The 13,039-nt window shown below is 19.7% G+C and overlaps 2 protein-coding genes across 2 annotated transcripts; both read right to left on the minus strand.

Annotated features, from left to right (window-relative positions):
- Positions 1 to 407: 407 nt before the first annotated feature.
- Positions 408 to 6,035, minus strand: PADL01_1455600 (ferlin, putative; the record flags this gene model as incomplete). The annotated part of the gene is made up of 1 exon (XM_028684850.1): positions 408 to 6,035. One exon carries the CDS (start codon positions 6,033 to 6,035, stop codon positions 408 to 410), a length of 5,628 nt encoding a protein of 1,875 aa, XP_028540887.1.
- Positions 6,036 to 7,659: 1,624 nt separating this feature from the next.
- Positions 7,660 to 11,125, minus strand: PADL01_1455700 (conserved Plasmodium protein, unknown function; the record flags this gene model as incomplete). Its single annotated transcript, XM_028684851.1, has 2 exons — positions 7,660 to 10,058; positions 10,225 to 11,125. 2 exons carry the CDS (start codon positions 11,123 to 11,125, stop codon positions 7,660 to 7,662), a joined length of 3,300 nt encoding a protein of 1,099 aa, XP_028540888.1.
- Positions 11,126 to 13,039: the final 1,914 nt, after the last annotated feature.

The following is a 13,039-nucleotide window of genomic DNA, read 5'->3' on the forward strand; positions in this document are numbered from 1 at the left end:
CCTTATTTGAAAATAAAATAATTTCCGCTCTAAATGATAATTTTTAATATTTCTTAAAATAACAAGGAAATAAATTATAACGTTTTTATTTTAGTATGTACACGAATGTTAAAATATTATATGCAAATATTTATTTTCCCAATTCGAGAAGAGTTTAAAATAATTTTTTTTTTGTGATGAATTAAAAAAATATAATATGACAACTATATAATGTTTATAAGTTTTTTATATTAAAAAGGAATAGATAAAGTAAAAAAAGAATATATAATAAGATGAATACAAAATTAATTTTAAAAAGGACATAAAAAAAAAAGAGATATTGAAACAATATACAATATATATATATATATATGAATATATGTATATATTCATATTTATTTCATTTTATTTTATTTCATTTTCAATTTTTACATTAACAATGACGGGTACACGAAGGATAATACAAACACCCATATAACTAGAAGACAAATAAAAGCCAATTTTAAAGAACTCCAGAAAGGCCTATATATATCATTAAATCCTATGGAATACATAAAATCGTTCCATTCTCTTCCAGTGTCAGGTGTTTTTAAATAAGGATTTCTATTTGGTTCATCTCTACCTAATCCTACAGGTTTTATATTAGCTTTATTTTGTGGAATAAATTGAACAGTTACCTGTATATATCCATTATATTTATTTTTATTATGATCAGTATCTGTTTTTTTCCTTAATTTAAGTTCTGCATCTAATTCAAATTTATTTAATATTTGTGATGCTTTTTGTATATATTTGGATAGTTCTAAATTCACTTCTCCTAAAAATTCACTAACTCCAACATTATTATTATTATATGCAGCTAGCTGTAAAAAGCATGTATTTAAAGGATGAGTAACATTAGGATAAACAATTCTCCAATTAAATATAGCATTTCCTGTTTTACAGTTATAATGTACATCAGTTGATTGCATAGTGGGATTTTTACCATTATATGTTATACAATCTAATTCAGATGTTACTGTTAAATCCATAGTTTTATTAATATTATCTTTATTTGATATCATAGTACATCTCCATATAATTATTCTTATTTCAATTTCTGTCTTTTTTGGTGGAACCATTTTATGTATAGGTATTTTCTTGGATTGTTCATAATCCATAATTTCTACCCACATTTCTAATATACCATTATTGTTCTTTTGTGAATTACCAAAGGATATGTTTGAATGTGTATCTTTCAAAGACTGATTTCCATAAATATTAATATTACTATTATTATTATTATTATTGTTGTTGTTACTTTTTGTGGTTGATGTATAGGTCATTAAATAATTAAATATGTCAAAAAATGAGAAAATATTATTCCAACTATTCATAGTATTATAATTATTAGATGAAACACTTTTTGGATGTTTTATATAATTACTATATAATGGTCTATATTCAACAGGTATTTTATTTTTCTTCATCATATGTCTCCATTCTTTACTCATCCATCTATCAAATAAATTAATTTCAGTTGATCCTATATATATATCATTTACTTGTTTATCATAATTATCTTCAGCACTATAAACACTAATAGTTAATATTTCATCTTCAGGAAATATAGCTTCGCTTTCCCATAAGCATCCAAATTCTGGATTTATATTTGAACGTTTGAAAGAATTTCTTAAATTAGATGTTTTTTCTCCTAATGAAAAAATCAAATATGGATTTGCCGTATATTCATTATTTATACCATATAATCCTATGCCTCTTAATACATATACACGTATTTTTAAATATAAAGGAATTTTATTTTTCCCTCTAAATTTATTTCTGAATATACTTTGATTTGTTATATCTTTTAAACTTAAAGGCATATTTTCAGATTCTAAATTTCTATATTTAATTTTTGTAAAACATTTAATTTGTCCACCTATAATTTCAACAAATGGAAATTGTTCAAAACAGCCAAATTTAATACCTTGTTTTTCTATTTTATTTTCATTATAATTATTATCAGATGATAAATTATTGCATTTTTTTATTAAGGGTAAAGAGGGAATTAATATATCATCAAGATAGTTTTCCAAAATACCATCAACAGATACACGATTTATATTTTTTATAAATTTTTCAATATTTAATTTATCACCTTCTACATATAAAATAAATCTTGGAGGAATATGTACATTTAAAATATATTTGCTTGTTAATATTTTTATATATGGATAATTCTTAACATTATAGCTTAATTTTATTATTTCAGGAATACCATCATCAAATAATTTATATATACTATTATTATATTTTATATTATATGTATCTTTTTGAATTCTTGATAAATATGAGCTAAATTTGTTATTTGATAATTTGTTAAAATTATTTATGTTATTATTATAAAAATATTGTGTATTATTTTTATCATAATAATTATTATAATTAATTACACCAAATTGGGAAGGATTATATATATTATTTTTATACATATTATTGATCATCATGTTGTTTGTATGACTATACCTAGCATTATTTCTGATATCATTTTGTTGTATATTATTATTATAAAATTTGTGTGGACCTACATAATTATTGTAATTATTAATATTATTAATATTATTATTATCATAATTTTTCATGTTGTGTGCTTCCATATTGTACATTCCCATTTCATATGCACCATTATAATATCCATCATAATTATTAATTACCTTTTTCGACTCAGCAGATATATTTTTATTATCCTCTTTTTGATTTCCTTGGTCCAAATTAAAAAGAGGTATTTCTTTCCATGCAGCGTCATCATCATTTTCATATTTATTAATTTCTTCCTTCAATGATAATGTGTCCTCACAGTCAGCTAGTGAAATAGCTGATATGACAAGAGCTGCGTTTTTATTTTTATATATATTAAATGCATTATCTATATTTTTCAAATTAATTGTTTCCGAATAATCATCATGAGCTTGTAAATAATAAAGGACTTCATCTATATTTTTTATCCATGGAAGATATGGAACAAGAGATATATTTGTTTCTCCAATAAAATATTTTGATTTCACTTTTTTGTTATATACTTTTATATTAAGTATAGGATCAAATATAGGATCTAATGGAATGTCAATATTCATATTTTCTATTGAGAACATTTCAAAACTTTGTTGATTGAATGAATTTTTCCAATTTTTTAATTGTATTCTTGTATTAGCTTTTAATGTTTTTTCATATTTAATCATGAGTTCATTTTTTTTTTTCCCATAAGAAGAATAAGACGTTATAGACAAAAGGATAATTGGGGTTGTTATTTGATTTTTTTTATTTTGTTCAAATGATAGTTTATTTAAGAAATGTTGCTTTTTCATTAATATAAGATTTTCTAAAGACATGCAAAAAAAGGAAAGGGTACATTTCTTTATTTCAGTGATCATAGGATAAATAGGAAATTTCATTGCATCTTTAGATTGAACAAGTTCAAAATATAAGAGAATATCACCAACTCGTTCACCATATAATAAGTCATTATATTGATACATATTATTATTATTATGATAATTATCCCTATTAATATTATTATTATTATTGTTGATATTACTATTGTTGATATTACTATTGTTGAATATCTCTTGTTGTTTTTCATACAAATATTCCTGCATTATTCTTTTATCATTACCATTATGTTGCCATAAATTGTTAGCATACATTGCCTTTGTATATTTGCTTCCTTTTAGTTTTATCCATTTAGGTTTTATTTGTTCAACTACATTATATTTCGATCCCTTTTCTGTAAAATTATATTTATTCCCACTTTGTTTAAGATATATATCATAATTACAATAACATCTTCCTATGTAATAAAAAGTATCATTGTGGAATTCATACAACGTGACAATGATGAGAGGGATGGTAGGTAGACCTATGGAATAATCTGTTAAAATATTAATATTCAATTTAAGACATTGTAAATAGACTGGATTACATGTATTTAAAGAAAGTGAAGTAATTTTCATTTTTCCTGCACATGATATATGTACAAATGTATTAGGTGAATCATTAAAATGTGATATAACATTTCTACAAGCATATATATAACATCTTAATTCATAATTAACAGGTATTAATTTTTTTCTTCTATTTATTCCTAATTGTACATCAAAAGATTTTTCTAAATTTAATAATATAGAACCATTTTGAAAAATATTATACATACAATTAAAATCTCCTTGTACATTTTTTGGAATATTTTTTAATGGTATCCATATAGGACATCTAGATATTTTTTCATTATATGAAAGAACATTTTTTAATGGCATTCTATAATATGCAATTCTTCTATCCATATGATTAGATATATTTTGTTCATATTGTTCAATTTCTTCTTTTTTCTTTCTATATTTTTGATATTCAGTTAATTTCGATTGTTCATTATTTTTTGTGTCTTCATTATTATATAAAAGACTTGGAAGAAAATTATTTTCATTATATGAATTATTATATACCTTTTCATATACATTTATGATGATATCCCATTGTTGATATTCTTCCTGAACAACACATAATTTCATATTTTCTATTTTTCCTTTATTAGCACTAAAATAAAATTCTGTATGTTCATTATTTTCAATAATTTGTTGCTTCTCAGTGACCTTATTGAAAACGTTATCCAAATTAAGTATCTCATCAAATGTGAATAATGGATTAGTATTTTGATTATATGTATAAATATTATTATCATAATTATTATTTACAATTTGATTATCTAAATATGAATTATGTATATCTTTTATAATTTTGTTTTTTTTGTTTTTTGTTTTTTTCTTTGTATTGTTTTGTTTAGCATCTACATCTTGTTTTAACATTTCACTAACAGATACGCATTGTGTTTTTTTTCTGTGTGGACCGCATGTCAATTCGACGTAAATATTTTTTGACAAAATTCCTGTAACTAAATAAATATCACATAATAATGTTATAGGTATATATAATGGGTCATCATATGCTAAACAACTTTGAATAATGGCTATATTTAGATTATCAAAATTGTTTATCCTTTCAACATAACTACTGATACATATTCTACCTAGATAAAAATTCCCCTCTAAAAGTAAATTATAATCATTAGATATATCATAATATTTATTACTATTATTATTGTTTATATTATTTTTTGTAATTTTTTCCAAGTCAAATTCTTTTTTATGAAAACCATATAAATTAAGCCATGTTGGATTAAGACATTTATTTTTTATTTGGTTAAATGATAATACACCTATAGCTATCAATTCATCATTTGATAGAAAATTCCAATCCCATATTTTCAATATTATGGAATCATCTAATATAGGAGTAGCAATAGGTATTTTAAAGCATTCATTAAATGTATAATTAATACAATTTCTTGCTTGACTAGATTTTAAATGACATCCATTAAAATCACATGTTATATATAAATCTCGATATTCCTTTTTACTTATATCTGTATATATATCTTCGATCTTATGTATATTTACATATAAATAATAAAAACGACTTTTTTCATCTCTTAAAGTTACAAGATTTTCTTCAACAACAGCTTTTGTTAAGTCGTTATATATTTCTTCATTATCTTCAATTTTATTTTCATTATTACTTTCTGTTAAACCATTAAAAATATTATTATTACTTATATAATCATTTTCATCACATACAATAACTTTAAGTCTTAATTGCCCTCTAATTTCAGTACCATTCTTAGAAAGTATTGGATAGATACCCTGAATTTGATGATTTCTTTTATTCTTAATAAGTTTAAGTTCAAATGATATTACACCTATTATATCATTCCGCCATAAAATATTAGCACTCTGAACCTCAAATTCTATTTTTGAAACATTCCATTCAATTTCAGATAATATAATTCTATCCCATATATGACTTTCTTCCCAGTTTACAGCGTTATATTTCTTTTTCTTTTTTTTTGTTATGTATTCATTATTGCAACAACGAACAACTACTAAAGGATCTAATAAACTTTTGTCATCAGCTTCTAAATTTTGTGCTTCGTAAATGGTGAAACCGACAGAAATAGTTCTCATTTATGTAAATAGAAAATATAAAATAACATACATATTTTAATATATATATATATATATATATATATATATATATATATATATATTTATAATATTATTATTACAAATTCATGGACAAATGAAAGAAGAAAATAAAAAAATTTATATTTCTATTTGTGTCTTTTATTAAATGTACATTTTCATATATAAAAATTTCTACATTTTTATTATATATGGTACATTCAACATAGTATACTACAAAATTTTTATTAATATGAGTAGCTATATTATTATATTAACCTCAATATATAAGTATATAAATAAATAATTATATATATATATAATATATATATAATATATATTTGTATATATGTCTAGCGATAATAATGATTATCTTTTATAATAAATTAATTAATTAAAAAGTTACCCTTACTATTTGTAAAGGGTTGTTAATGTTTTTTTTAAATAAACCCCGCCACCCCCAAAAAAAAAAAAAAAATTAAAATAGATACATATATATATATATATATATATGTATTAATATAATTTAAAAAAAAAAAAAAAAAAAAAAAAGTTAATTAGAAACAATGATATATTTATTTTTTTGTATTCTCCCTTTAGAAAAAAAAATAAAAAAATACAAAAATTTGACTGAAAAAATTTCAAAGAACACAAAATTAATCTGTGCAAAAGTTAGTGCAACCCATGCATCAAAATTATTATCATGGTGAAGATACAACATATTAAAAATACATATAAAATATATATTTAAAATATAAAAAAGTAGCTATATATACAAATAAAACCTTTTTTTTTTTTTTTGTCTTCTTTTTTTAAAATCAAAATATTAGACAGAAATGGATATTTATAATTTTTTTTTTTTTTCACATTGAGAACATGGAGATAAAGAAAAACAAATTTTATGTAAAAATAGATACATCAAAAAATATAAATATAAAATAGTACATTTATGAAATAATAAATAAATAAATATATATATATATATATATATATATATATAAGAAAAGAAGCAGATCATCAACGGTATACACTTTCATTAATATTCATGTTCTCAATGAAATAGTTATAAGTTCTACTTTTAATATTAATATATATATATATATATATATATATTATTCAATAAACTGTATATATGTGAAATGTATAATTAAAATACAAACATACAATTTATGGATGTAAAAAAAAAATTATATCAAAAACAAAAAAATTTCAATGTGAAAAAGTATAAGTATATTTTAATTATTTCATAAATATAAATATATACATACAATATATATATATGTAAGTAAAAATGTAAAAAAATAAAATGTATTTTAGTAAGACTTTTAAACAGTAACAATAAAAAAAAAATAAATAAATACCTGATTATATATATGTATATAGTGAAATTGCATCTTTTAAATATCATTAAAAGTTTATGAAATTATTCGCCACCATATAAATTGGTAAATAAATAAGAACTATATATATATATATATATATAAAGGATAATGATAATTAAAATTATCACACTTATCATTTCAATCATGAATATATATATATATATATATATATATATATATATATATATATATATATTTCTATTTTAATTATCTTTCATCTTCATGTTTGATATATTTTTATTTTTTCATTTTTTATTCTGTTCCTCCTCATTCAATTCTTTACTTTTGTTTTCCATTATTGTATCCATTTTTTTAAAATTCATTTGATTATTCATTCTTAAAATTTCCATATTATTATTATTATTATCAGTTGAATATTCATTTTGTTTTTGCTTTTCATCAGAAGGTATATTTTTTAAGGAAAATAATTCCTGATCTTTTTTATTTTTATATATCTTTTCATCTTTTTTTAACATTATTAATTGTTCATCACACATTTTGCCTTTTTCTAATGTTTCATCTTCTATGGTTTTATTCCTTAACAATTCTATTTGTTCAATATCATTCTGACTAGCTGTTTTTTCATATTCAGTGAGAATATTTTTATCGGAAATATGTTCCATACTTCCTTTTAAACTGCAACCTCTGGATATACTTTTTTCAGTATCTTGTTGATTAATTATATTATGTATATCTTTACTTTTCATTTTATTCTTATATTGTGTTTCATCTAATTGTTCATTAGAACGATATAATATTTCATTTTTTTTATTTTTATTAGTCTGTTTTTCTTTAGATGTTATATTTTTCTTTTCCTCTTGTTCATTTACGTTATTAGATATTTGATCAAATTGATTATTGTTACTTTTTATAGTGTTATCATCCTTTATATGTAATTTAAGCTCCTTTACATTTATATAATGACTTAAATCTGATTCATTGTCGTTTACATTTATATAATGACTTAGATCTACTTCATTTTCATTTACATTTATAAAATGACTTAGGTCCATTTTATCCCCTCCTTTCTCTTTATAAATATTAGTTTCTATTTCATTTTCTATTAATGTTTCGTTTGCTCTTAATAATTCATTTATTTTGGAACCTTCTAAGTATTGTTTTGTTTTCATAAATGTATTACTTTCATCATTTGTTTTAATAGTCATATTGTTATTATAATTTACATTTTTGTTTTTCTTAATTTTTTTATTTTCCTTGTTTTGTGTATTACTATTATTACGCTTATTATTGTAGCTTGTATTTTGTTTTGTTTTTATCATATTTTTATTATCACTTTTTTTTTTTTTGAAATGTTGTTCGTCTATTACACTGTTAATAAAATCCTGTGAATTTGTAAATTCTGTTTTATCTTCATTTATTATTTTATCACTATATGTAAATAAATGATTATTTGTATATAAACCTTCAGGAGTTGTATTTGATCTATTTAGCTGGTTCATAATTTTTTCTTTCTTTTTTTGTTCTTTTGTATTTCTCAAAATAACTGAATGCATAGATGGATATTTAGATGAATTAAAAAATAATTCTTCAGCTTCCATAAATGAAGAACTTTCACTGTTTAATGATATAGATTGACAATTTGATAAATTATAGTTATTTTCCTTATTTGTATTAATGCTATTCATATTAGTAATTATGTAATTTTCAATAATTTTTTTTTTTTCTAAATTTTTTTTAAAGAAATCACCTTCTGTTTCTAATGATATATTATTATTATTATTATTAGTATTACAGTTTTGATTGGATAAAAAATATTCAGAACAAATATTAAAAGGACTACCTAAACCATTCAATAATATTTTGATTAGATGTTTAGCTACAGTTTCTAAAGAAGGATCTGTTATTTGGAATGCAGGTAACCATATACTTAATTGTCCTAATGTTCTACAGGAAGTTATATAATTAAAAATATCTTCATAATAAGAACCTAAGAAGGGTTTCAATTCTTGTAATTTTAAAACACATTTAGATTTATGATCAATAAAAACTTTTTGCATAAATAAACCATCTTTACTTTGACTAATAAGATAATTCATTTCATGAATTAATTTCTTCATTTCATTTTCTAAGCTAATATTTTTGTTCTTCAATTTTTCATATTCACATTCTTTAAATATAACTCTATTAATTAAATAATGTATATTGGTAGTTTGCATACCGTAAGCAGCTTTCATATTTTGTAATTCTTTTTCTTTCTGATGTATTCCTATTCTTAATGAAGAAATATCCTCATTTTCAATTTCAATAGAAGAAGATATATATTCTAAAAGATCTTCTTGATTAACTGCTATATATTTATTTCCATGTTCATGAATACTTACTGGAAAAATTATTAACGATTTATTAGATTCCAATTTTATTACTTTAGGTTTTTTAGATAATAAAATATGTTTACTCAATTCATGGTTTCTTTCAAGTATATCGTAAAAATCATATGGTATATTTCCTTGTGAATTCATTTGTACATTTGGTATTACATCATTAAATGTATTCATTTCTTTTTTATTAGACATAAAATTGTTAGATAAATTTTGTCCACTAGGGAAATTTAATGTTTCTAGTTTACTTCCTAATTTGTTATTGATCATTAATCCGTTTACACTTTTTGCATTATTGGACTCACCTATAAAAAAAAAAAAAAAAAAAAAAAAATTTAAACATATAATTTATATATACATAAAATTATATAAACATCAATTGAATCAAATATATAAAAAATATTGTATATATATATATATATATATATATATATTTATATTTACATTTAACTTTTTAATTTTTGTTTTTACCTGAATAAGTCATATTATTATAACCATTAAATATTTGATTGGAATTATTTATTTTTTGTCCATTTGTATAAATATTGTTAATACCATTTACACAATTTGAATTAAACATATGATTATCATATTGTTGTAAGTTATTATATTCATGAGATGGAGGTAAATTATCATTAAAAGGATGTTTGATATTATATTGTGAATAAGTATCATTTTGTTTATTGTTATTGACAATTTGATCGTTTTCTAAAAAATTGTTTTTTTCATCATCATTATTATAAGAGATATTATTTTTTAGTAATGTTTTTTTTTTATTTTTAGAATTTTTGTTTATACTTTTATTATTAGTTAGTATAATTGGACTTTTTAATTTTTCGATAAAATTATTTTTATGTTGATCTGTTAAATCATTGGAATGAATAAATAAGGAATTATTAAAATTATTATTAATATCAATATTATCATTTTTATATTTTGAATGAAATGATATTTTTGTACTAATATTTCTATATATATCATTATTAGTACATGGATTAGAATGTATATTTATTAGATCGGACAGACTCATATTTTTATCATGATCATCATTTTCATTATTTTTATTTAAATGTGGTCTATCTAATATCATAGGATTTCCTTGTTCATTTATCGAATAATTAGAATATGTTTTTTCTTCTGTATTTTGCATACGTTTAAATTGAAATTGACAATTAGATAAATTATTTAAATAATTAGTAATATTAGAATTATACGAAAAAAAGCTATCTGAACCTTTAGTATTATCGTTATTTATAGAATTTCCAAAACATTTATTATATACTTCAAAGTTATCAATTAAATTAAGGTCTTCCACGTCACAAGGTAACTGATCAATTAGGCTAGCAAACTGTCTTATCTGTGAAGAAGCCATTATTACATATTTTTACAAATATATTCTTAATATATATATGTATATATATTAAATAAAAAAAATGAAACATATATATATATATATAAATCAAATAATTAAATAAAATTAAATATATGTTGGTATATATAAAAAATATATTATATATAAATATAAACTTATTTATTATATATTGTGAAAGAAAAAAGAATTAGAATGAAAAAATTACATTTTATTTCTTATATTATTTTTTTGGCTTTATATGTATTTCTGAAATTTTATTTTTTTTATTTAGATCAAAATAATACATATAAAAATATATCTTTTATATATACATATATGTATATAAGATATATTATATATATATATATATATATTACATACACATTTATATATTTCAAATCACACTTTTCTTCATCTTATCATGGAATACTTTTTGAGGTGTATAAAAAAAAAAAAAAAAAAAAAAAAAAAAATATTATAAAAAAAAGTAAATAAATGATGATATTCCTTTTTTTTTTATGGAAAATTTTTGGCTATTTGAGAAAAAAAAAAAAATTTCTTTTTTATCATATATAAAAAAATAAATTCGTTACATTGGAATATAAAAAAAATATTAAGAATAAATCATTCCTAAAAATTATTATTTTAAAAATGATATATATTCTTTAAATTCTTATCAAAAAATTATTTCTTATACAATATGATAAATAAAAATTATATGTACATATATAAAAATATTCCTACTCATTTGATATATAAATAATACACAATAATGTAAAATGTATTTATATATATATATATATATATATAACGAAAGAATAAAAAAAAAAAAAAAATTAAGTGACAATTATAAATATGATATATATATGTATTACACATATATATATTTTATATATGTGTATAATTTATTTAATTATTATAAATTTGTTTTTCCTCAAAAGATATGTGTATATAATATATATACATACATACATACATATATATATATATTTATTTATTTATATAATTAAATAAAACTACATATATTGGAAACAAGAAAAAGAATTAATTTTAATATTATACATTCTATTCTTTTGCATATTTTAAACTTGTAAGTTGCCTATTTTTTTTATTCCTTATATCTCATCTAGGTTTATATAAATTTTTTTTTTTTTGCTATAACTTATAGTGCTCCTAATATTTTTGCATATACAATATAAAAAAAAAATATATAAATGTAATAAGTAATTTTAATACAATTATATATAAACGAATTAAAAGTATATAGAGGAAAAATAAAATATTTTCACTATTATATTCAAATTATATTTAAATATACGTTTTTATGTAGTATCTTAATTTTGTTTTATTTTTTTAAACTTTATAGGTATTTTTGGTATTACGATAAAAATATATAACAAACTATCTGTTTTTAATTTAAGAATTTTATTTTTCTTTATCTTACTTGATCCATATATATATATATATATATAATAGTGTATTCCTTTTAATTTTTTTAAGTAAAATGTGTTTTAATACAAATGAGAAATTATGTCAAATATTATTTGTTCTAATTTATAATTGTATATATAAAAATATATATATATTATATATATCATTATATAGCTAAAAAATTTTAAGTTCTTTATTACTTTTTTAAATTCCATTTAAATCTTACAAAATAATAATAACACATGGGTTTCATAAAATATATATCTGGTACATTTGTTATACTGAATAAAGATCTTTTCCTTATTTTATTATATTATATATATAATAAAAGAAAAAAAAAAAAAAAAAAAAATAAGACTGTCTATATAAATAATATAAAGTCATCAAAAAATACATAAGTATATAATTTTGTCAAAAAAGTTTAATATTTATAAAATAATATAAATAAATATATATATATATATATATTTACTTAATTAAATTAATATGATAGAATATTAAAAT

This window comes from Plasmodium sp. gorilla clade G2, assembly GCF_900097015.1.
Source record: "Plasmodium sp. gorilla clade G2 genome assembly, chromosome: 14".
Lineage (NCBI taxonomy): Eukaryota > Apicomplexa > Aconoidasida > Haemosporida > Plasmodiidae > Plasmodium > Plasmodium adleri (nom. inval.).